Here is a 24,521-nt window from a genome sequence, read left to right on the forward strand (position 1 = left end):
GATAAGGAGAGTCTGACTTACCTTAAGGAATCGTATGGGAGCAGGGAGGTCGCTTTCCCATTCTTGTTGTTTTCCTGGGGGGTGTGGTTCCTTCCCTCCCGTGGTTGGTGCTGGGAGCCAGGAGCCCAGTGGGCAGCACAGGCCCAGGATCCGGGCAGGTGGCCTCAGCCTCTTCAGGAAGAAGCCACTGAAGTATCTGAGGAAGGCACTGGGACCAAGAGTGGAAGAGTGTGTGCCCACATCTGGGATCGCACAAGCTCCAGGTGTTTTCACTGTAGCTCTGGGGGACTGCTCTGAGGCTGTCTCATCTGCCCTGATGAGACTTTGGGAAAAGGAGAGTGCAGGGGACTTCCCTGGAAAAGGTGATGACACCCACTCCAGTACTCTTGCCTGGAAAATCCCATGGACGGAGGAGCCTGGTGGGCTGCAGTCCATGGAGTCACTACGCGTCAGACATGACTGAGCGACTTCACTTTCATTTTCACTTTCCACTTTCATGCACTGGAGGAGGAAATAGCAACCCACTCCAGTATTCTTGCCTGGAGAATCCCAGGGATGGGGGAGCCTGGTGGGCTGCCGTCTATGGGGTCGCACTGAGTTGGACACGACTGAAGCGACTTAGCAGCAGCAGCAGCAGCAGGGGACTTCCCTGGCCATCCAGTGGTTAAGACTTAGCCTTCCAATGCAAGGGGGTGTGGGTTTGATTCCTGGGCCAGGGAGTCAAAATCCCATATACCTCATGACCAGAAAACATTAAAAAGAAAAAGCAGTATTGTAACAAATTCAATAAAGACTTTAAAATAATGGTCCATGTTAAAAACAAACAAACAAACACACAAAAGAGAACAGAGAAGGGGATACTTCTCTCCTGGTCCAGGGGTTGAGAACCTGCCTTCCAATGCAGGGGACATGGGTTTGATTCCTGGTCAGGGAACTAAGATCCCACATACTGTGGGGCAACTAAGACCTGATGCAGCCAAAACTAGCAAAGTAAATATTTTTTAAAAAATGAAAAAGTAAATAGTTTTTTTTTCCATTATCAAAGTAACATCATAGAACGATCAGAATTGTGGAAAATGAAAGAAGAAAGGCACTTCTTCAACACCCCAGAGATGACGCCCTTGCTCTTTTGTTCTAATTTCACACAGTCATTTTCTAGCACTGAGTCTGCTCCAGGACGAGTGGTGACATTTTGTTCTTTGGTTTTTCACCAGCATTATGACATACTTCCTTCATGCCCTTATATGTTGGGTGTACCCCCCCCCCCCTACGAGCTGCATCTTAATTAATCCAGGGTACATTCTATACGGTTATGGGTCATTTCTCTGTTGTAGAACATGAGGTGCGTTGGCCAGGAGCCCCTACAAACGGTTTCACACATTTGGCCTCATTCCTTTTGCGCCCAGAAACTCGAAGCCCATTTTCCTGGGGGTAACCCATGCTGCGGGGTGAGAAGAGGCAGTGAGATCGCCGGGCGCAGGGAGGGCGCGTGGGTCCCAAGGTGGGGGCGGGGGCGCGTGGCGCCACCGTTCGTGGCCAGGCTGGGCTCCGAGATGGCCTCCCAGTCCCCGGGTACCCCCAGCTCCTCAAAAAAATCCGGGGAGGATGGGAAGCAGACGCCCCAGAAAAGTAACTTGCCGCTCTCCTTGCTCCACATCCGCGACGTTTCACATCGCCGGTCCAGCAAGATGCCCTGGGTAGATGTGGTCAGGGCTTGTGGCCGCTTCAGGCTATCGCTCCTGCAGGTGCGGCGCAGCCGGCTGCTGCCCTCGCTTAACCCCCTGGCCGTAGGTGATGAATCGCCACCACCCGATACTCTTTGGATGCCCTGGATGACCCAGAAGGTGTTATGGGGTGACCAGGAGCCCCTCTCCAAAGTAAGAACCGCCCCCAAGGGGAGGGGCTGTGGCTTGCTCCCAATAGTGGCTGAGAGCTCAAGTGCAGGAAGGGGACCTAGAGGACCAATTGCCTGCAGTGGGGCAACTGGAGGAGAGGCGGGGCAGCTCAGGAAACCATGCTGGGAAAGAGGACCCAACTCAACCCAGACCCTGTGGGACTCTGTCTGAGCCCTTCAAATGTCCCCAAGGCGACACTCCCAAGTGCATGCCCTGGGGGGATTGAAAGAGCCCTGTCACCCAGGAAACAGCACTAGAAGCAACTGCAAATAGCAATAAAATACAGGAATAAAAACCCGACAACACTACTGTGTATTCTAAGGGCTAGTTGAGAGACAATGCATTGCTAGAAAAGAAGGCTGTTGGCTGGGAAGAGGAAATAATCTGTGAACAGGATAGGGAGAATTCTTGGGGGTGAAAAAGAGGATTTTCAAAGCCAAAATCCTCCCTGGAGGTTTTAAAAATCAGATCGGAGAACTGAAACAGAAAATTAGAAAACCAGCACATGGGATTCTCCAAGAAAAAGTATAAAGGAACAATAAGGACGAGAGAAAAGTAAGGCGGAATGCAGGGGAGATGCAGAAAAATCGATACATTGGGTTGGCCAGAAAGTTTGTTTGGGTTTTTCCATAAGAAGTTACAGAAAAAGCTGAATGAACTTTCTGGTCAACCCTACATATATAAGAGGTGTTGGGGGTGGGGTAGGGGAAATAGAGAAGGAGACAAGGATATGTCTCTGAGGTGAAGAAAGAATGGAGGGTTCATGTGGCAAGAGATGGTCAAGTTCAATGCAAGATTGGAGGGACACATAAGCTACAGGTGGCCAATGCCTGAACTGTACAAAGGAGCAAGGCTGTCCCCAGACAGATGGAAAAGCCTGGGGTCAAACTGAAATGGAGGTTTCTGCAATGTCAGAGGAACTCGGAGCCAAGTCCACAGTTGGATCTGTTGAATGGCTGACTGCCTTCATCAGCATCCCCTGCAGGGGTGCATTGGGATCTCCATGGGGAAGTCTGCTTGAAGAGAAAGCGCAGGCTGTACCAGTGCTTTGTTTAACTTATTTGTGATAGTTATTCTGATTTTTAGTTAAAATTAGAGAAGGTCATAGGAGTTGTGTTTTACTTCTGTTGTCCATAGAATATCCCCAAGATAAAATTCAATAGATATAAAAAGTGTTTTGTTCAATTGTTTTTTCAGTTAACAGTCTCTGTAGCACCCCTGCCTCCCCAACTACCCCCTTTCCCTCTACAGAGACAACAAATGTTTCTAGTTCCTTCTATATCCTTAAAGAAGTATTTTATGCACATACCCACAAGTGTATTCTGATCCTTTCCTTTTTTGTTTTAACATAAATGGAAGGGTATCTTAGACATCTTCTGCAATTGGTTTAACAATTTTTCTTTCCGTATTAATAAACAGCATCCTTGTTCTTTTTTTTTTTTTTTAACCTTTTATTTTGTATTGGAGTATAGCGGATTAGAGAGTTGCACTACAAAGAAAGTTGAGTGCCAAAGAATTGATGCTTTTGAACTGTGGTGTTGGAGAAGATTCTTGGGAGTCCCTTGGACTGCAAGGAGATCCAACCAGTCCATCCTAAAGGAAATCAGTCCTGAATATGCATTGGAAGAACTGATGTTGAAGCTGAAACTCCAGTACTTTGGCTACCTGATGCAAAGAACTGACTCATTTGAAAAGACCCTGATGCTGGGAAAGAATGAGGGCAGAAGGAGAAGGGGATGACAGAGGGTGAGACGGTTGGATGGCATCACCGACTTGATGGACATGAATTTGAGTAAACTCTGGGAGTTGGTGATGGACAGGGAAGCCTGGGGTGCTGCAGTCCACGGGGTCACAAAGAGCCGGACAAGACTGAATGACTGAACTGAACTGATAGCTGATTAACAATGTTGTGATAGACTCAGGTGAACAGTGAAGGACTCAGCCATACATATACATGTATCCCCTTGTTCTTTATTTTGGACAGTATTCCATTGACTGGTAGCCCCCAGATGGATTTAACTAGTCTTGGGTGCCTGCATATTCAGGTGGATTAAATTTTCTTTTTGGCTGCAGGATTTTATGATCCATTAAGTTAACAGAAGTTGAGAAGTTATATAAAGCTCTGGGAGGAAACTTTGTGACCTAGGTATTAATATTCTCTGCCTGGCCAAACTGCTGTCTTTGATAGAGCCAACAAAAAGACATTTTATTTTTTTAGAGTTGCAAAAACTCAGAAAGGATGCATCTCTTTTAAGAAATAGTTACTCAAGGGAGTACTCTGGCAAACAGCAACAAAAAAGTCCTAATTAAGAACTGGAGTAAGAGAAAGCAGTTCAGGAAAAATAGAATGGAGCAGTGCCTGAAAACAGGACACTTTGGAGGTGTTTATACAGCAAGGTTAATGTGGTTGTGTAGCTCAGTGAAAGTGTTACAAATCATCTTTTGAAATGAAGGTGCAGGATACAAGAATGTTTCAGACGATTTCATCCAACTCTCCTGAGATGGTTTGCTAGAGAACATTCTCAGTGCTAATGCTTCACTCTGGCCTTTAAATAATGCACACTCACACACAGATGTGGCACAAATTTTAAAAATAATTGACTCTAAACCTCTCCTTGGCTCATTTAAGATGAAGTTGGAAGATCTGACCATAATTTTCCAAGCCATTTTGGCTAGAGCTCATTTCTCTGTTCTCTTCTTCCCTCTGATTTGCTGACCTCCAAGCCAGTCCAAACGCCCCTGTCCTCCTTGAGGCTCCTGGAGGATGGGGGCACCGTGGGGGTGGTCTGTCCCTGCGCTCCATCTAGAGCCCTGATCAGCTGACTCTGGCAGTGACCTGACATCAGGTACCGCCTGTGCGGTGGCCTCACCCATCTCCCACCCTGATTGCTTAGAGCAGGAGCCCATCACACACTCCTGGGCTGAGGTCTTTGCTCCTGGATTCCCAATGCCCTGCAGAACTGTGACCAAGTCCCGGCCAGAGAGGCAGGCAGGAAAACTTGTAGAATGTATTCCTGGGATGCTACATATAGCCTCTTAATGAAGGTGAAAGAAAAGAGTGAAAAAGCTGGCCTAAAACTCAACTCTTCGCGACCCTGTGAACTGTAGCCTGCCAGGCTCCTCTGTGCATGGGATTCTCCAGGCAAGAATACTGCAGTGGGTTGCCGTTTCCGTCTCCATCCCCATAAACCCCAAAAGAACTCTGCCCAGAAAGGTCCAGAAGGGGGTAGATGTTTTCCCATAACAAAGTTCTATTTTTGTTATGAGAAAAAGAAGGAGAGTTTTGTCTAGAGGCGGAGGTAGCTGCAGAGAACGGAGCTGGGGGTGGCGGCGGTGGGCACTGCGTTAACGTGAGGGCTTTGGCTGCGGAGCGTTGAGAAAAGCACAGATCGAGTCCTCTCCCGACCGCACTCTGCCACGGCTGCTGGCTCCCTGGGCTCCAGGCCCCACCGCCTGACCCGCCCCGCGCCTGCCGGCCCTGCTTCATGTCCGCAGCCTGGCTGTTTGCCTCTGCCCCCTGGCGGCCTAGCCCGGACCTGGAGCCTCTTAGCTAGTCTCCTGGAGGCCTGTTTCTGTCCCACTTCTCTCAGCTACCTGGAGGGGAAAGGCCCTCTCATTCCTCACAGCCCCACACCAGCGTGTTTTCCACAACCCCGAAACCGCTCCCCTACCCTACATGCCCGCCTCCTCTCAACCCTGAACCTCGGGCTGAATTTGCCTCACCCCAACCAGGTCCTCCCCATCCATAGTTCCTGTGTTTGTGCGGGCACTGGCTGGCGGCTGAGCCTCGAATCCCTCCTCCCGGGTCCCCACAACGCAGCACTGTCAACTTAGGAAAAAAAGGCACAACGTAAGAGTTACCAGTTCAGTTTTATTCCTGGAGCTTACTAAGGACTATAGCATGGGAGATGACCTCTCAGAAAGCTCTGAAGGACTGCTCCGAAGAGGCAAGGGAGAAGCCAGGATATATGTGAACTTTTTGCTGGGAAAAACATAGAGGCAATCATATGAAGATGAGCATGCATGTGCGCGCGGGCACACACACCCACACACACACACTCTTCCTTTCTTAATATAGATCTGAGTTTCTGACCAATATCATTTTCCTTGTCTTAGAAGAACGTTTAACCTTTCTTGCAAGGTAGATCTACTGGTAACAAGTTTCCTCAATTTTTGTTTGGGAAGTCTTTATTTCTCCTTCATTTTTGAGGGGTAATTTTGCAGGATACAAATCTCTAGGTTGGTAAGTTTTTTTCTCTCACTACTTGAAATATTTCAGTCTCTTGTTACTTGCATGGCTTCTGAGGAGAACCTGGATGTCAGGCTTATCTTTGCTCCTCAATAGGTAAAGTGCCTTTTTCCTCTGACTTCTTTCAGGCTTTAAAAATATATATTTATTTTTATTTATTTATTTTCCTGGGTCTTAGTTGCGGCACATGGGATCTTTAATCTTCATTGTGGTATGTGGAATCTTTAGTTGAAACATGAAAAAGAGAGTGTTAAATCGCTCAGTCATGTCTGACTCTTTACAACCCCATGGCCTCCCTGGAATTCTCCAGGCAAGAATATTGGAGTGAGTAGACATTCCCTTCTCCAGGAGTTGAAGCGTGCACACTCTTAGCTGTGGCATGTGGGATCTAGCTCCCCAACCAGGGATCACACCCGGGCTCCCTGCATTGGGAGCATGGAGGGAGACACTGGACCATCACAGAAGTCCCTCTTTCAGGGTTTTTTATCTTTGATATTCTGTAGCTTTAAATTGTAGGAGTAGATTTTTATTTTATTTTATTTTATTTTAATTTTGTATTTATCCGGTTTGGTGTTCTCTGAGCTTCCTGGATCTATGATTTAGTGTTTGAAATTAATTTGGGGGAAATTCTAAATCATAATTTTTTCAAATATTTTCCTGTTCCTTTCTCTCTTCTTCTGGTATTGTTATGTGTTATACCTCCTATAGTTGGTTGTTCCACAGTTCTTGGATGGTCTGTTTTGTTTTGTTTTGTTTTGTTTTTCCAATCTTTTTCCTGTTTGCTTTTCAGTTTTGAAGGTTTCTATTGAGATATTTATTCTCAAGCTCAGAGATTCTTTCCTCAGCCAAGTGTAGTCTAATAATAAGCCTATCAAAGATATTCATCATTTCTGTTATGGTGTTTTTTGATCTGTAGCATTTCTTTTTGGTTCTTTCTTAGAATTTTCATCTCTCTGCTAACATTACCCATGTGTTCTTGCATAACTGTCTACTTTATTCATTAAGCCCTTAGCATACCATCAGAGTTGTTTTAAATTCCTGGTCTGATAATTCCAACATCTCTGCCACATCTGAGTCTGGTACTGATGTTATATTTGTGCTCTCTCTTGAAACTGTTTTCTGCCTGTTAGCGTTTCTTGTAATTTTTTCTTGATAGCCAGACGTGATTTACTAGGTAAAATGAACTGCTATCAACCAGCCTTTAGTAATGTGATTGTTAGGTGTAGGATGCAGAGAAGCATTCTATAGCGCTATGATCAGGCTTCTGTCTTTTAGTGAACCTGTGCCTCTAAATTGCTAACTTCGCATGTGCCTTTTAGTCTGAAACCCCCACCCTTCACTTTTACATGGTATACGATGGCTAGAGCTTGCTAGGGCTGGGTACTTCTCTTTCCTCTGGTCAGTTGATTTCTGATAAAATCTGAGCAGGTTAGACTCTGGTTAGTTTCTCCTGAGGGCAGAACTTAAGAACAGGATGCTGTGGCATATTCAAAATGGTTCCTTTTCCCTGCTGGAAGCACAAGGGGATTTTTCCTCCTGTTTTCACTGTGAGGATTAGGACTGCTTCTGGAGATAACACTCACAAAATTGTGGATTTTTTTGTAGATCCATAACTGGATTCCCCTTTGGAGTTTTAACTCGCAGAGTTATCCGCATCTGCGCCTCCAGCAACTGGTCAATTACAGTTCAGGACTCCCTATCCTGGCAGTGGCTCCCACGGAAGTCGCTGCTCCTGGATCTCTGCTCTGGTAACTTGGAATTCTTTGTATTTGCCTCCCTATCTTTCCAATCTGGGGGACAGCCATTTGGCTTGTGACCTCACTTCTTTTATGGATCCAAGAGATTTTTCAGTTCAGTTCTTTCCTTGTTGTGAGGATGGAGTGGGGACTTCCAAGCTTTTCACATGCCAGATCAGAAGAAGAAAAAAGTCCTTCATTTCCTTTTTATTGCATAGTAATATTCTGTTGTATGGATATACACCATTTTATTTATTCATTCATCAGTGGATAGACATTTGAACTGTTTCCAATTTTTCTTTTCAATTATTAAAAAATAGAAGTGTAGTTGATTTACAACGTTCTGTTAGTTTCTGCTGTAGAGCAAAGTGATTCAAAATACATATATTCAGAATATGTGTATTCTGTATGTATATATTCTTTTTCAAATTCTTTTTCACCATAGTGTATTACAAGATATTGAATATAGTTCCCTGTGCTATTGTGACAGGTCCTTGCTGTTTATTTTGTATATAATAGCAGGTATCTGCTAATCCCAAACTCCTCATTATCCTTATCCTCCCTTTCATCTTTGATAACCATAAGTTTGTTTTCTCTGTGAGTCTGTTTCTGTTTCATAAATAAGTTCATTTGTATCATTTTTTCAAGATGTCACATGTAAGTGATATCACGTATTTGTCCTTCTCTGACTAGCTTCACTCAGTCTGATGATATCTAGGTTCGTCCATGTTGCTGCAAATGGCATTAAATCGTTCATTTTTATGGCTGAGTAATATTCCACTGTATATTTGTACCATATTTTCTTTTTCCATTCATCTGTTGATGAACACTTGAGTTGCTTTCATGCCTTAGTTATTGTAAATAATGCTGCTGTGAACATTGGGGTACATGTATCTTTTCAAGACAGAGTATTCCTCTTTTTCTAATATGTGCTCAGGAATAGGATTGCTGGGTCATATGGCAACTTTATTTGAAATTTTTTTTTTATTTAAAACCACTGTGCCATTTTCCACAGTGGCTGTACCAACTTACATTCCTACCAACAGTGGAGGAGGGTTCCCTTTTCTCCACATCCTCTCCAGCATTTATTATTTGTAGACTTTTTGATGATGACCATTCTGACTGATATGAGGTGATACCTCATTCTAGTTTAGGCTTGCATTTCTCTAATAATTAGTCCATCCTAAAGGAAATCAGTTCTGAATATTCATTGGAAGGACTGATGCTGAAGCTGAAACTCCAATACTTTGGCCACCTCATGCAAAGAACTGACTCATTTGAAAAGACCCCAATGCTGGGGAAGATTGAAGGCAGGAGGAGAAGGGGACAACAGAGGATGAGATGGTTGGAGGGCATCACCGACTCAACGGACATGAGTTTGAGTAAACTCCAGGAGTTGGTGATGGACAGGGAGGCCTGGTGTGCTGCAGTCCATGGGGTCGCAAAGAGTCGAACATGACTGAGCGAGTGAACTGAACTGAATAATTAGTGATGCTGAGCATCATTTCATGTGCCTATTGGCCACCCAGATGTCTTCTTTGGAAAAATATCTATTTAGAGCTTCTGCCCATTTTTTTGTTTGCACGTTTGTTTTGAGTTGTATGAATTGTTCGTATACTTTGGAAATTAAGTCCTTGTCAGTTGCATCATTTTAAAATATTTTATCCTATTCCATAGGTTATCTTTTCATTTTTTAATGGTTTTCTTGGCTGTGCAAAAGTTTATAAGCTTGATTTGGTCCTATTTGTTTATTTCTGCTTTTTCTTTTTCCTTGGGAGATTGATCTAAGAAAAATGTTGATATGATTTATGTCAGAGAATGTTTTGCCCATTTTCTTCTAGGAGTTTTATGGTGTCATGTCTGTTTTGAAGTCTTCAAGCCATTTTGAGTTTGTTTTTGTGTACGGTGTGAAGCAGTGGTCTAATTTCATTGAGTTACATGTCCAGCTTTCCCAACACAACTTGCTGAAGAGAATGTTTTTTCCCCATCATATATTCTTGCCTTCTTTGTTGAAAATTAGTTGATCATGGGTGTGTGGTGTTTCCAAGTTGGGTATTGACTAATATGGCTATGAAGGCCCATGTAAAAGTTTGGACACATGGTTTCATTTTTCTTAAGTGCAAGTCTAGGAGTAAAGTTACTGCTTCATAAGTTAACACATGTGTTTAAATTTTTGAGGAACTGCTGAACTATTTTCCAAAGTAGCTGCATGATTTTACATCACCCTAGCCATATATACTTCACTTTCACTTTTCACTTTCATGCATTGGAGAAGGAAATGACAACCCACTCCAGTACTCTTGCCTGGAGAATCCCAGGGACAGAGGAGCCTAGTGGGCTGCCATCTATGGGATCGCACAGAGTCAGACACGACTGAAGCAACTTAGCAGCAGCAGCAGCAGCAGCAGCAGCAGCAGCCATAGATGAGAGTTCTGATTTCTCCACATTCTTATCAATTCTTGTTATCATCTGATTTTTTTGATTGTAGACATTGTTCTAGGTATGAAGTGGCATCTCAATATGTTTCTTTCTATTTTTTAGATATTTGTGACGGATGCATATAATGGGCTGCTTTTAGATTGATCTGCATAGCAGCCCTGTACTTGTTATCTATTTACTTTTGGCTATGCTGGGTCTTCATCTCTGTGCGTGGGCTGCTGTCTAGTTGTGGCGTGCAGGCTTTTCATTGTGGTGGCGTCTCTTAGTGCAGAGCAGGGGCTCTAGGCCCCTCGGGCTCCAGTAGCTGCAGCTTGCATGCTTAGCAGCTGCAGCTCGCAGGCTCTACAGTGCAGGCTGAGCAGTTGTGGAGCACCAGCTTAGTTGCCCCTCAGCACGTGGAATCTTCCCAGACTGGAAATTGAGCTTGTGTCCCCTGCATTGGCAGGTGAATTCTTCATCACTGGACCCCCAGGAAAGTCCTCAATATGTTTCTTTGTTTGGTTGGTTTGTTCTGTTTTTTATATTTAGGTGCTGTAATTGAATGTACCTAACCCAGTTTTATCGAGGAATCATTGATACACAGCACTGCGTACGCTGAAGGTATACAGCATAATGTTTTGACTTACATACATCGTGAAATGATTACCATAAAAAGTTTAGTGAACATCCATCATCTCATATAGATGCAACATGAAAGAAATAGATTAAAAATATTTTTCTTGTGATGAGAATGCTTAGGATTTATTCTCTTAGCTCAATATGGTTTTGATTTACATTTCCCTAATGGCTTATGATGTTGAGCATATTTCCATGTGTTTGTAGATAATTTACATACCTGTTTTGGAGAAATGCCTATTCAAATATTTTGCCTATGTTTAATTTGTATTGTTTGTCTCCTTCTTGTTGAGTTTTAAGAGTGCTTTATGTATTCCATATGCAAATCCTTAATCTGATATATGACTTGCAAACATTTTCTTCCACTGTGTGAGTTGTTTTTGACTTTCCTTTAAAATTTTTTTTCTTTTTGTTTATTGTTTTCTGTTTTCTTGATGGTGTCATTTGAGGCACAAAAGCTTTAGTTTCGATAATGTCCAGTTTATCATTGTCGTCGCGGCTGCTTGTGGTTTCGTTGCCGTATCTAAGAGGTCCCTGCAAATCCACAAAGGTTCACACCCATGTTTTCTTCCAAGAGTTTTGTAAGTTTAGCACTCACATTGAGGTCTTGATCCATTTTGAGTTAATTTTTGTATATGGTATGAGGTAAGTGTCCAACTTCATTCTTTTCATGTGGATATTCACTTGTTCCAGCACAATTGGTTGAAAAGATTTTTCTTTCCCCTTTTATTTATCTTGGCACTCTTGCTAAAAATCAAGTGACCGAAACCATGAGTGCTTATCTCTGGATTCTCAGCTCTAGTGTATCCATCCGTATGTCTGTCTGTATGCCAGTACCACACTGTCTTGATTACTGTCTCTTTGTATGTTTTGAACGTTGTTTTGAAATTGGAAATTGTGAGCCCCCTATGTGTGTTCCTTTTCAAGACTGTTTCGGCTCTTCTGCTTCCCTTGAGTTTCTTTATAAATTGTAGGATCAGCTTGTCAGTTTCAGAAAAGAAGTCTGCCAGAAGGATGACGTTGAATACATGATAAATAAATAAACAAATATATTAATATAAACATTTTGGAGAGTATTTTCATAAGAATAGTAAGTCTGCTAATCCATGAACATGGGATGCTTTTCCATTTATTTAAGTCTTAAAATTTCTCTTGACAATGGTTTGTAATTTTCAGTGTATACTTTTTACACTTTTTGATTAAATTTATTCCTATTTTGATGCTTTTGTAAATGTAATTTTTTCTTAATTTTTTCTGTATTGTTCATTACAAGTGTATAAGAATGCTATTGATTTAAAAAATATTGATCTGGTATTCTGCAACCTCCTGAACTCATTCAGTCTATCCTTTTTTCAGATCCCATTTAAAATTATGAGGGGACATGAGCACATCGTGAGTTCCTGTAACTTCTGTGTGGATGACACTAAGGCCCTCAGTGGCTCCTATGATGGCACCGTGAAGCTGTGGGTAGGTGGCCCTGTGTTAGGTGGAGCCAAAACATCCCTTAAGCTTATGCCACCTCTTATGAGATTTCCCCAGTACTGAGTTCCCAGACATTCAAGGATCCCAAAGATCTGGAAAAGCCTTCCTGAACAAAGTGCAAGAAGCAGCAAAATGAAGGCTCACTCTAGTGTTAAGTCACTGGAGAGAGATGAAGTTAGTGTGGCTGCTGTCAGCCTGTTGACTTGGAAACAGTGGGAGCAGGGGTGGAGACCATTGGACTGGAGCCCGCCAGCTTTTGCTGGAGGCTGTGCCTGAGGGTCTCTGAGCTGTGTCATCTCTCCGGGATGCCTTCTCACTTGGAATATTCAGTTCCATCCACAGAGATGGTATGTCCAGGCCTGGGCGATCACAGGAGGACAAAAAAGTGGCCAAACCTGGGACCTGCCCGTGAAGGGCGATTGGGAGAGGCAGGACGGAGAGTAGGTCAGTGCTGTAAGATGCAGGGGCAGGGCCACAGCAACAGGGTGTGATGGTCAGACGAGGCTGTACAGAGGTGGCCACTGCGAACTCTTTCAGAGCCTTCAGGGCAGAGCCAGCAGACCCTGGTGGGCCTGCTTGGGTGCCCTGCTGGTCAGTCAGGAGAAGATGAGGAGGTACCAGGGCTGGGAGATGGCAATGACCATCGGGAGCCATTCCACAGACGACTGTCTGGTGAGGCTGGCCCCCTGGGGAGGACAGTCAGTTTGGAGTTTTGCTGTCTCCTCTGGCTTCAGGAGCAGGAGGGGGACAGGATGGAGTGAGTTAAGGCTGATTCCTGGGTTCCAGTTTGGGCAACAAGGTAGAGGATAGCTCCTCACCTTCCAGATCCCCTTAGAGGAACATCTTCTGGGTCTTGGTGGGTACCAAGCCAGGAAGACTAGCCAGGAGGGTTTGGGAGCTATCCAGATAGTCCAAGTCCCACATTAGGAACCTACCAGATATTTGACCCTGGGTGGTTACATGACCTCCTGGGCCTCACAGAATTTCCCCAGGCCCCTCAGGATCAGCTGAGAGCTGGGGCCTGCCTGGCCCATTCCAGGTCCCTACAGACATCCACTTCCTTCTCTTCTGTGGCCCTCATCCACCACCCCCTCCACCCAGCCCCATGATGTTCTTGCTGGGAAAGCCACTGGTTCCTCTGGGAACCCCAGGCCCTTTCTTGGTCCTCTAGGATGACTGAGAAGGCCTGGAAGCAAGGGGGCTTCTGCTGATTGTCATCACCTATGGGGAGGGAGGTTGGTGACTATCTAAGTGTGCATTTTGCTTTACCATCTTCAGATTGTTCTCGTGTTCTTCTCACCTTTTGAGTCAGTGGAAAGACTCACAGCGGTTTCTGTCTATTTTGGCCAAAGGGTTTCTCTCTCTCTAAGGGAAAGTCTGCCTGTTTTTTCTGGTTGTCCCAGTATTAGGGACCATCCATCGAGACATCCCTGACTCCCGACAGCAGCCTCACTGCCCTTGCTTCCTGCCTACTCCATGCTCCTTCCAGGATGCAGTCACCTCAACCTGTCCAAACCCCCTCCATCCCTGACTTGCTCACAGCCCTACCACTTTGTGCCACCTTCTCCAGTTGCTCCCTCTCCACCCCCTGCCCTCCTTCATACCTTCACGCCTAGTTGCAAAATCACCCAGTTCTCTGGTCTCCCTGCCCTGGCTGCCCCTCCAGTGGGTCCTCTTTGCTCCTCCTGGCTCACTTTTCTCCATCTTTGTCTCTGCTCCTGTCTCCTCCTGTGGCTCTCCCTGCCCCAGTTACAGTTCTTGGGCGAGCCCTCCCTCAGGGGGGTGACAAGTCATTACCATGCAGCCTCCCTTAATGGGAGCCCCACATTAGGGACCTACCAGATATTTGACCCTGGGTGGTTACATGCTCCCTGAATTTCCCCAGGCCTTTGCCTGGGAGGTATCTTTGGAAAAAGTCTCCTTGCCTCTTTCTTCTCTCCCCTACTCTCATCACTTTTTCCTCTCAAACCTACCACAAACCCAAACATCTAGCTTAGCCTTTTATTTATTTATTTATTTGCCTGCACCAGGTTTTAGTTGCAGCAGGTGGGATCTAGTTCCCTGACCAGTGATCAAACCTGGGCCCCATGCATTGGGGGTGCGGAGTCTTAACCATTGATCCACCAGGGAAGTCCCCTGGCTTAAGCTTTAAAAAAGCTCCCTTTCTCCTAGCTGAAGATCATTGTGAATGATTTAGAAAGTCCATCAATGTATGAAGAAGTGGGGGAAAAATTATCCTTGTCTTACACCCAATCATCCTCTAGTACGGTACATCTCTTTTCAGTCGTTATAGAAAAAACCACTTTGCTAGTCTTTCTCATATTATGAAGGTAAGATGGCTTTATCACCAAAAGACACAAAAACACAAAGAAAAAAATCATTCCATGAACTGTGAGTAAACTGACGTGAAAAGGTTGTAGTTTCCTTTTCCTGTTTGAACATGTGTACACATATTTATGAAATTGAGACCACACAGTAAAACTCTTCATATAACGACAGTAAACATGGGCTACAAATACGGTCTCACCTCCTTTATTAGAACTACTTTCTCAGCATTCATTCAAAGTCCAACCAACCAACTTAAATTATCTGAATCCACAGAAAGAGTTCCTAGTCCCAAACGTCAAGTGAAGGGGTAACTGTCTCTATTTGTTTTCCCATACCCCTAGCCAATGGCCCAGTTATTTCAAGAAACATTCAGTACAAAACATAGACATTTCCACTGTCTTTGGAATTCACTGGCAACATCTGGCTCTGTTGCCATGTAGCTCTCCTGCCAAGTAATTCATGGCAGTGCTCATTTTCCAAGAGGGTTATCAGTCTGCGGTTGCTATTTTCCCTCTTGGCCATATGGTGGCACTATCGAGCACTGAACCTGTGCAGCCCCATAGACCTCATTCTGTTCTAGTGCTGCCGTTAGCTGGCTCAGGGCTAAGGCCACAGACTGCAATGGGCCTCATCCTCAGGACCCACAGTGATCATTTTTTTAGTTCCTAGACACATTTTTTTTTTGTCAACCCCATGGACTATACAGTCTATGGAATTCTCCAGGCCAGAATACTGGAGTGGGTAGCCTTTCCCTTCTCCAGGGATCTTCCCAACCCAGGAATCAAACCCAAATATCCCGCATTGCAGGCAGATTCTTTACCAGCTGAGCCACATGGGAAGCCCCCAGACACATATTTTTTTCTAGAGTAACACACCATCCAGGGAGGCTGGATCACTGGCCATCAGAGCCAATCATTTCTTCCCAAGTCATGAGGCTCATGAGCTAAGCCTCCATCCTGGATGTGTCCTGCCCCCATGAGTTCCTCTTTGGGATCTCTTCCTGCCAGGGGGCTTTGATTAAGGACCCAGCTGTTTAGAGTCTCATGGAACAGGGGTTGAGGGACTGGATCTGTGCAGAAAAGAGTTTGCGCAGGTGGCCTGCTGTCCCTGCAGAGACCCGCTGGCAAGGTTGGCCTTGGCTGGCATCTGGGAACTTCACTGGCAAACAATGTCCTACAATCATGAATCTTTCCCTAGGTGATCCAGGGGGCTTGCTGTGTCTAGACTGTGCAACCCATGTGGGTGATGCCTCTGTGACCAGACCCCAGTAAAAATCTGGGTCCTGAGGCTCAGGTGCACCTCCCTAGAAGACAGCATCTGACATGTGTTGTTATGACTGGTTGCTGAAGGAACTGAGCACATCCCATGCTACCCACGGGGACTCTTTTTTCAAGATTTATTTATTTTTATTTGAAGGATAATTGCTTTACAATATTGCATTGGCCATTCATCAACACGAATCAGCCATAGGTATACATATGTCTCCTCCCTCTTGAACCTCCTTCCCACCTCCCACCCCTCCCCACCCCTCTAGGTTGTTACAGAGCCCCTGTTGAGTTCCCTGAGTCACACAGCTAATTCCCATTGGCTATCTATTTTACATATCGTAGTGTATATGTTTCCATGCTACTAGGGAGAGACTCTTGGAAGCAGTGCCTGGTTTTCTCTGGACCTCACCCCAGGTGCCCTTCCCTTTGCTGATTTTGCTTTGTGTCCTTTGGCTGGTGTAAATCTTAGCTGTGAGCATGCCTGTATTCTGAGTCCTATGAATCCTGGAGAATCATCAATCGTCAGGGTGGTCCTGGGGACCCCTGTGTCAGGGGGTCTGCCTCCTAGCAGGCTTGTGGTCTTAATGTGAATTGGTCTCTGCATATCAGGGAGAATTGTCCCAGGCCTGGTCTGGTCAGGCCAAAAGCTCTCCCAACCAGGCACCATAATTTCACATAACAATGCAGGGTCTTTGTAGAAATTCATTGTCTTGCTAATAGCATTTGTTTCAAGGGGACATTCCGCCTCGGCTTATCCTGAAAAGTTGTGGACACATTTTTTTTTTCAAAGATTTTTTTGATGTGGACCATTTTAAAAGTCTTTATTGAGTTTGTTACACTGTTGTTTTTGTTTTGGTTTTTTGGCCACGATGCCTGTGGGATCGTAGCTCCCTGACCAGGGATTGAACCTGCACCCCATGAACTGGAAGGTGAAATCTTAACCACTGGCCCATCAGGGAAGTCTCCGCATTTATTGAAAGCATTTTTATTTCTGTCACTCAAGCACCTTTCACGTTGGTGCCCTCATTGTTCCCATCATATTGCCAGCTATTACCCTACCTTGTCCTCGTCATATTCTCCAGTTATCTCCCTTCAGTGTGGTAACAGTTGCCTGGGTCCCACTGTTGGGTGTCTTAGAGTTTTTTTTAACTGCCTCCTTTAGGTGGACACAGACTGCTGCCGGTGAGTTTGCTGTCTGTTCCTAAAACACAAGACGAACCTTTTTCATTAAACTTTTCATTTGGAGTATAGTCAATTAACAATGTTGTGATAGTTTCAGGTGGACAGCAAAGGGACTCAGCCATACACATAATATACATGTATCCATTCTGCCCCAAACTCCCCTCCCATCTAGGCTGCCACATAACACTGAGCAGAGTTCCCTGTGCTATACAATAGGACCTTGTTAGTTATCCATCTTAAATGTAGCAGTGTGTACACATTGATCCCAAACTCCTTAACTATCTCTTCCCCCGACTCTTCCCCCCTGGCAACCGTAAGGTTGTTGATGAACCTTTTTTGTGCACAAGTCTTTGACCACAATTTAGATTATTTCCTTAGGGAAGACTGTCCCCGCAGCACCCCCACTGCCCCACCCCAAAATAGAATTGCTGGGTCAAACGGTGGGAATTTTTAGAAAGTTCTTGAAAGATCTTGCTAGATTCTGTGAAGCCTCTTTGGCCAGGAGAGAACGAGAATATTACCTGTTTGCAGCTTTGCCTTCAGAGTGGCCCGTTCCCATGGGCCACTGTGGGATGGAGGGGGAGTTTCCTGGGGATGGTGACGGTGGCCTTCTTGCTCTGGGAGTGGTGGGGAAGTCTTTTCACCCTTCTGAGCTGGGGGAAGAGTCATAGGACCGTGGGTACTCAGACAAGCTTAGGGTTGATGCTGAACTCGGCTCACTGCTTCGGCTGACACTCTAGTGACCTCTGACCCTCTCCCGCTCTCTCCTGCTGATCCAGGATGCTATGGATGGATCCATTGTTCGGGATTTTGAGCCGATGCCCGAAGGTCCTGTTTTAGAATGCAGCATCACGGCTGACAGCAGAAGGTGACTTGCCCTCATTTGACTGGTCAGGAAGGTGAGAGGGAAGGGCAGGCCCACACACAGCATGCCAGGGGCCCTTCACTGTCTTTTCAGCAAACACCTGACCTTACACTCGCATATATTGGTCTCATGGTTTCCATCTTTTGCTGTGAGAACCAAGTAGATGTGGTGACTCTGAAAATTTAAAGTGCCGAAAAGACGAAATGTACTGTGACTGAAGCCAGTCTGAATGTTCTTCATGGAGTTTCTTTCCCGCAGTCACGCCTGTGGGCCGGGGCAGCTGCAAGGTTCAGTAGCGATTCAGGGCAGGCCCTCATGTCACAGGAGGAAACCGGGGCCCGGAAGAAAAGCCTGAGCTGTCACCTGGGGAGAGTCAGTTTGGGAAGCCACCCTGGGGTGCATTTGCATTCACGCTTCACACAGATGTGAGATGAGCCTTTGAAAGGGGATTTGTTTTAAAATGGATTTGCTTTTCCCTGAGCAGCAACTACAAAATTAATCTACTAGTGAAAACGCGTGGGGGAATGTAAGCTTCATGTACATGCTCATTCTCTCAGGCGTGTCTGACTCTTTGAGACCCCATGGACTGTAGCCAGCCAGGCTCCTCTTTTTCCAGGCAAGGATATTGGAGTGGGTTGTCATTTCCTACTCCAGGGTAAGCTTCATGGGAATCTCTCTCACGTAGAGGACACGTTGTCACTGAAACATGCCATATAAGAAGACAAGGGTACACTTATATTACTGGGTTGGCCAAAAAATTCATTAGGGCTTTTCCATAACATCTTATGGGAAAATCTGTATGAACTCTTTAGCCAGCCTAATAGTGTAAATGTACAAGAAAACATTCAGGATGAAATGAGCTATGACAGTCTTTTCCTGTTTAAAAAAAAAAAAAAAGATGTGAAATCAGTGGAAGAAATGATTGATCCTTGTGAGTTGTAGCTATCCTTCTAAAAGAAGTCAATTACAGAACAGAAGAAATGATACCTTTAATGCCCTAGATAGAAAAGGACATATTTGGGTGGCCAATTAAAGGATTAAGGAAGAGAATGGTGTCACGGTGCCTTCTGTGTTAGGATCTCTCTGTTTTCACTGAGAACCCCCAGTTCTCCAGGGGCCTCATGAAATATCTTTAGAAAGATTCAAGGTTTTTTGTGTTTTTTTTTTTTTGCAATCTTGGTCCTAAACTGTAGAAACTTTCTGTTAAATATTTGATCTTTCTTAGAAACCGCAGGCGTAATAGTCTGGGTTGTTAAGACTCTGGTCATTTTCTTTCCAGAATCATTGCAGCATCTTATGACAAAACAGTGAGGGCTTGGGACCTTGAAACAGGCAAGCTGCTGGTATGTATGCTCTGCCCTGGTGGAGACGTCACAGCACGAGGGTCTTCTGGTTTTTTTTAAATTTTTTAATTGGAGTATAATTGCTTTACAATATTGTGTTAGTTTCTGCTGTACAGTGATGTGAATCAGCTCTGTGTAAACATATATCCTCTTGCTCTTGAGCCTTCCTCCCACTGCCCCTGCCCATCACATCACACTCCTTTAGGTGATCACAGAGCACCGAGCTGAGATTTCTGTGCTATACAGCAGTTTCCTGACAGCTTTTGTTTTACAGGTGGTAGTGTGTGTGTGTATATATATATATGTTGATTCTGCTCTCTCAGTTCATCTCACCCTCTCCTTCCCTGCCTACAACACAGGTTCTTTGCTGGGCCTTAGGTGGCCTTGAGCTGGTCATGGATTGGGAAGAGTAGCCAATCTTCCAGGAAAGGAAAATTTTCTTAGGGACCCAACGTGATGGATGGTGGGCTTCAGGGAAGGGAAGCTATCTGAAGCGGGCAGAGGAGGGTTCTGCTTCAGGGATTGGGAGGATGGGTATAAGGGAAGAAGTAGAGGTGGCGCAGAGGGTAGGGAGGGTGGCATTAAAGACTGAGAGAACTGTGTGGGAAAAGAGACCCTCCCTTGTGGGATGTTGGCTTTTGTTGGGGGCCGGAAGTAGAGCTGAGGCCATGGGATGAAGGCCACGTGGACAAAGGACAAGGCCACTGGTTCCTAGTCTGTTCTCCATCTAAGAAGGGGCCACCATCCATCCATCCATCCAGTGGGTACAGGATCCCCCTGTCTCCTGCCTGGTGTCCAGGCAGCCTTGAGTCTGCTCAGGCGCTCCGCAGGGTGTCCTGCCCCATCCCCACTGCCCTCCCCCCACTCCAGGCAGCTTCTTGTCACCTCTCTTCTCCCTTTTTCCCTTTCTCCTCTGTTCTCTCCTTAAAAACAAAAACAAAAAACTTTCTTTTTAGTGCAAAGATCAATTTATTTTCGTTGTGAAACATTTTTAGAAAGAGAAACCAAGTGTAAAAAAAATAGTGTTACAGTTAACATCTTGGTGTCTCTTTTCCTGTACACATGTTACATATGAACACAGGCAAGCATGACAACATGACGTGTTCTGCTGACAACACTGTCATTAAATACGATCATTGATTACTCCTGACTTTTAGCATTTTCCCAAATGCTTATTTCATTTAACAGAAACATCCTGCTCTTGTCTCTAGCCTCTTTCTCCTTCTCTTCTTTTTAAAAAACTCTCCTCGGGATGTTTTTATTTTTATTTTTTAAATGTTTATTTATTTGGCTGCCCCAGGTCTTAGTTGCAGCATGTGGAATCTTTAGTTGTGGCATGCGGCCTCTAGTTCCCTGACCAGCGATCAAACCCAGGCTGCCTGCATTGAGAGTGAGAAGTCTTAGCCACTGGACCACCTGAGAAGTCCCTTGCCTTCTCTTTGGTAAACTTGTTTAGTGCTTTTATTATTTTTGTTGCACAGGATGTCCATGCCACTTGCCATCTATAGGGCTGAGTTAGTGATCCACTGCTGCTTGACTAACTATTCTAGAACTTATTTTCAAACAACAAGCATTTATTGCCATGCAGAGTTTCTTTTTTCTAAAACAATTAACACATTTTGGCTGCACTGGGTCTTCCTTGCTGCACATGAGCTTTCTCTCGTTGCAGCGAGCGGGGCTGCTCTTGGTTGTGGTGTGTGGGCTTCTCATCGTGGCGGCTTCTCTTGTTGCAGAACACAGGCTCCAGAGCACAGGCTCAGTAGTTGTGGTGCTTGGGCTTAGTTGCCCCTCAGCATGGGGGTCTTCCCAATCCAGGGACTGAACCTGTGTTCCCTGCACTAGAAGGTAGATTTTCAACCCCTGGAGCACCATGAAGTCCTTGCAGAATTTCGTGGCAGAACTTTTGGAGCAGGTTAGCCAGTGGTTCTGACTTAGGTTTCTGGTGAGGTCATGGTTAGGGTGTCATCTGGGGCTATAGTCTTTTGAAGGCTCACTGAGGCTGAGGGTCTCCTTCCAAGATGGCTGTTTGCAGGAGCCCTCGGTTCCTCTGCACCCAAGTCCCTCCACAGGGTTGCTTGAGTGTCCTCAGGACATGGCGGTTTACTCCCTCAGAGCAAACGATTCAAGAGATGGCAGGAGGAAACCCTGGTTTCCTTCTTTTTTAAGAAAATTTTTGTGGTTATAGCTGGTTTACAGGGTTTCAGGCATATGGCAAAGTGATTCAGACGTGTATTTGTGTGCATGTGTGTGTATATATGTGTACATTATAAGTGTGTATATTTATGAATATAAACACGTATATTCTTTTTCAGATTCTTTTCCATTATAGGATATTATCCCACCCCCACTTTCCCCTTTGGTAAAGATAAGCTTGTTTTCTATGTCTGTGAGTCTATTTCTGTTTTGTAAATGAGTTCTTTTGTATCATTTTGTTAAGATTCCACAATAAGTGATATCATATGGTATTTGTCTTGCTCTGACTTATTTCACTTAGTATGGTATTAATAATCTCTAGGTCCTCCATGTTGCTGCAACTGGCAATAATTCATTCTTTTTTATGGCTGAGCAGTGTTCCGTTTTACATACATACCATATCTCTTTTTTAATCTCTTCATCTATCAGTGAGCCTTTAGTTGCGTTCATGTCACGGCTATTGCGGACAGTTCTGCTGTGATCATGGGGGTGCATGGATCTTTTTGTTGTCTGTCTGTTTGGTGTGTTGGGTCTTAGTTGCTGCATACAGAGTCTTTGTTGTGTCATGCAGGATCTTTCGTTGTGGTGCACAGTCTCCAGAATGTGTGGGCTTGGTACCTGTGGTGTGCAGGCTTAGTTGCTCTGTGGCACGTGGGGTCTTAGTTCCTCGACCAGGGATCAAACCCACATCCCTTGCATTGGAAGGTGGATTCTTAACCACTGGACCACCAGGGGAGTCCCACATACATCGTTTTGAATTAGAATTTTCATCTTTTGCAGATGAAATTCCACCCAGGAGTGGGATTGCTGGATTATAGGGTAGCTCTAGTTTTAGTTTTTTAAGGAACCTTCATACTGTTCTCTGTAGTGGCTGCACCAAATTATATTCCCACCCACAATGTAGGAGGGGTCCCTTTTCTCCATACCCTCTCTAGCATTTATTATTTGTAGACTTTTTGATGATGACCATTCTGAATGGTGTGAGGTGATAGCTTATTATAGTTTTGATTTGCATTTCTCAGTTGGGCACGACTGAGCAACCTCACTTTCACTTTTCACTTTCATGCACTGGAGAAGGAAATGGCAACCCAGTGTTCTTGCCTGGAGAATCCCAGGGACAGCGGAGCCTGGTGGGCTGTAGCAGCAGCAGCAGCAGCAGCAGCAGCAGCAGTGATTAGAGATGTTGAACATTTTTGCATGTGCCTGTTGATCATCTATATGTTTTCTTTGGAGAAAGCCCTGGTTTCTGATATGACAGTCCCTTGGACTGCAAGAAGATCCAACCAGTCCATCCTAAAGGAGATCAGTCCTGGGTGTTCATTGGAAGGACTGATGCTGAAGCTGAAATTCCCAATACTTTGGCCACCTGATGCTAAGAGTTGACTCTTTGGAAAAGACCCTGATGCTGGGAGGGATTGGGGGCAGGAGGAGAAGGGCATGACAGAGGATGAGATGACTGGATGGCATCACCCACTCAATGGACATGAGTTTGGATGGACTCCGGGAGTTGGTGGTGGACAGGGAGGCCTGGTGTGCTGCGATTCATGGGGTCGCAAAGAGTGTGCCACTGAACTGAACTGAGTCAGAGACTATCACTTTTGCTATATTGTATCCAAAGAAGCAACTCACTGAGTTGAGCTCACACCCTCGGGGTGAGTAATTAGACTCCACCTTGGGCTTCCCTGGTGGCTCAGATGGTAAAGAATCTGCCTACATTCCCAGAGTCCCAGGTTTGATTGCTGGAATGGGAAGATTTCTTTGGATAAGGTAATGGCCACCCACTCTACTATTCTTGCCTGGAGAATTCCATGGACAGAGTAGCCGGCTGGGCTGCAGTCCATGGGGTCGCAAAGAGTCAGACATGACTAAGTAACATTCACTTCTGTGGAGAGAGGACTGTCAACGAATTGGGGAGCATATTTTAAAAGCTTCACAACAGCAATACCATAATTTATAACATACAGAGAGATTTTCCTTTCCTTTCCATAATTTAAAACATACAGAGAGAATGAGTAGCTCTCTGTCCTGAGGGGCTGGGACTGTAGAGCCTCGTCCTCCAGGCAGACTTGTTTAGCAAACTGAACAAGAGTCAAGTTGGCCATTACTAGAACCTTGCTGCCAGTTCTGCTAGGTGCCCCCTATCCTTGTTCATCTCTCCTGGACACACATTAATTACATGTATTAATTAAAAATTAATTCATGAAAACTAAATAAACATTCAGTTCCTTGTTCACACTAGTCTATTACAAGAACTCAGTGGCCACACGTGGCCAGTGGCTGGCATATTGAACAGTGCATAGATAGAATATTTCAGAAAGTCCTGCTGGAACGCTGGGCTAGAGAGAAACCTTTTGATTGTTGCCCTATTTCAGTGGAAGCTCAGTCATGAAACCTTCATAGTCTCCGCTAAGTTCTCCCCTGATGGTAAATACGTGGTCCTGGGCTTGGATGTGGATAATGGAATCTTTATAATAGATGCGAAAGACTCCACCACTGTGTCCTGCATCAAAGGTGAGTTTGCGTGGGCTCCCTGCTCTGTTCTATTATGATAACAGCAACTTGTCACTTGAATGACAGTGACTTTATTGTTTTATTTGGTAAATCAACAATGCTGTGAACGATGTCATCAAAGATGGGACATTGATGGATAAAAGTGAAGTGAAAGTCTCTCAGTTATGTCCAACTCTTTGTGACCCAGGCTAGAATACTGGAGTGGGTAGAACCCAAGTTCTCCAGGCCAGAATACTGGTGTGGGTAGCCTTTCCCTTCTCCAGGGGATCTTCCCAACCCAGGGATTGCACCTAGGTCTCCCGCAGTGCAGGTGGATTCTTTACCAACTAAGCTATCAGGAAAGCCCTGATGGATAAACACATGGGCAATTAAAATCAAGACTGGTTAAGGCTTTTTCACTCAGTCTCCTGCTTAT

The 24,521-nt window shown here is 45.0% G+C and overlaps 1 protein-coding gene across 1 annotated transcript in view; it reads left to right on the forward strand.

Moving 5' to 3' along the window:
- Positions 1-1,553: 1,553 nt before the first annotated feature.
- WDR88 (WD repeat domain 88) overlaps positions 1,554-24,521 on the forward strand; it is a 50,020-nt gene continuing 27,052 nt past the window's right edge. Inside the window, exons 1-5 of the mRNA XM_069552402.1 lie at positions 1,554-1,877; positions 12,291-12,401; positions 17,974-18,062; positions 19,339-19,402; positions 23,968-24,106. Of these exons, the coding sequence (XP_069408503.1) occupies positions 1,554-1,877; positions 12,291-12,401; positions 17,974-18,062; positions 19,339-19,402; positions 23,968-24,106 (727 nt within the window). The remainder of the gene's footprint in view (positions 1,878-12,290; positions 12,402-17,973; positions 18,063-19,338; positions 19,403-23,967; positions 24,107-24,521) is intronic.

Source organism: Ovis canadensis, chromosome 14 (assembly GCF_042477335.2).
Source record: "Ovis canadensis isolate MfBH-ARS-UI-01 breed Bighorn chromosome 14, ARS-UI_OviCan_v2, whole genome shotgun sequence".
NCBI lineage: Eukaryota > Metazoa > Chordata > Mammalia > Artiodactyla > Bovidae > Ovis > Ovis canadensis.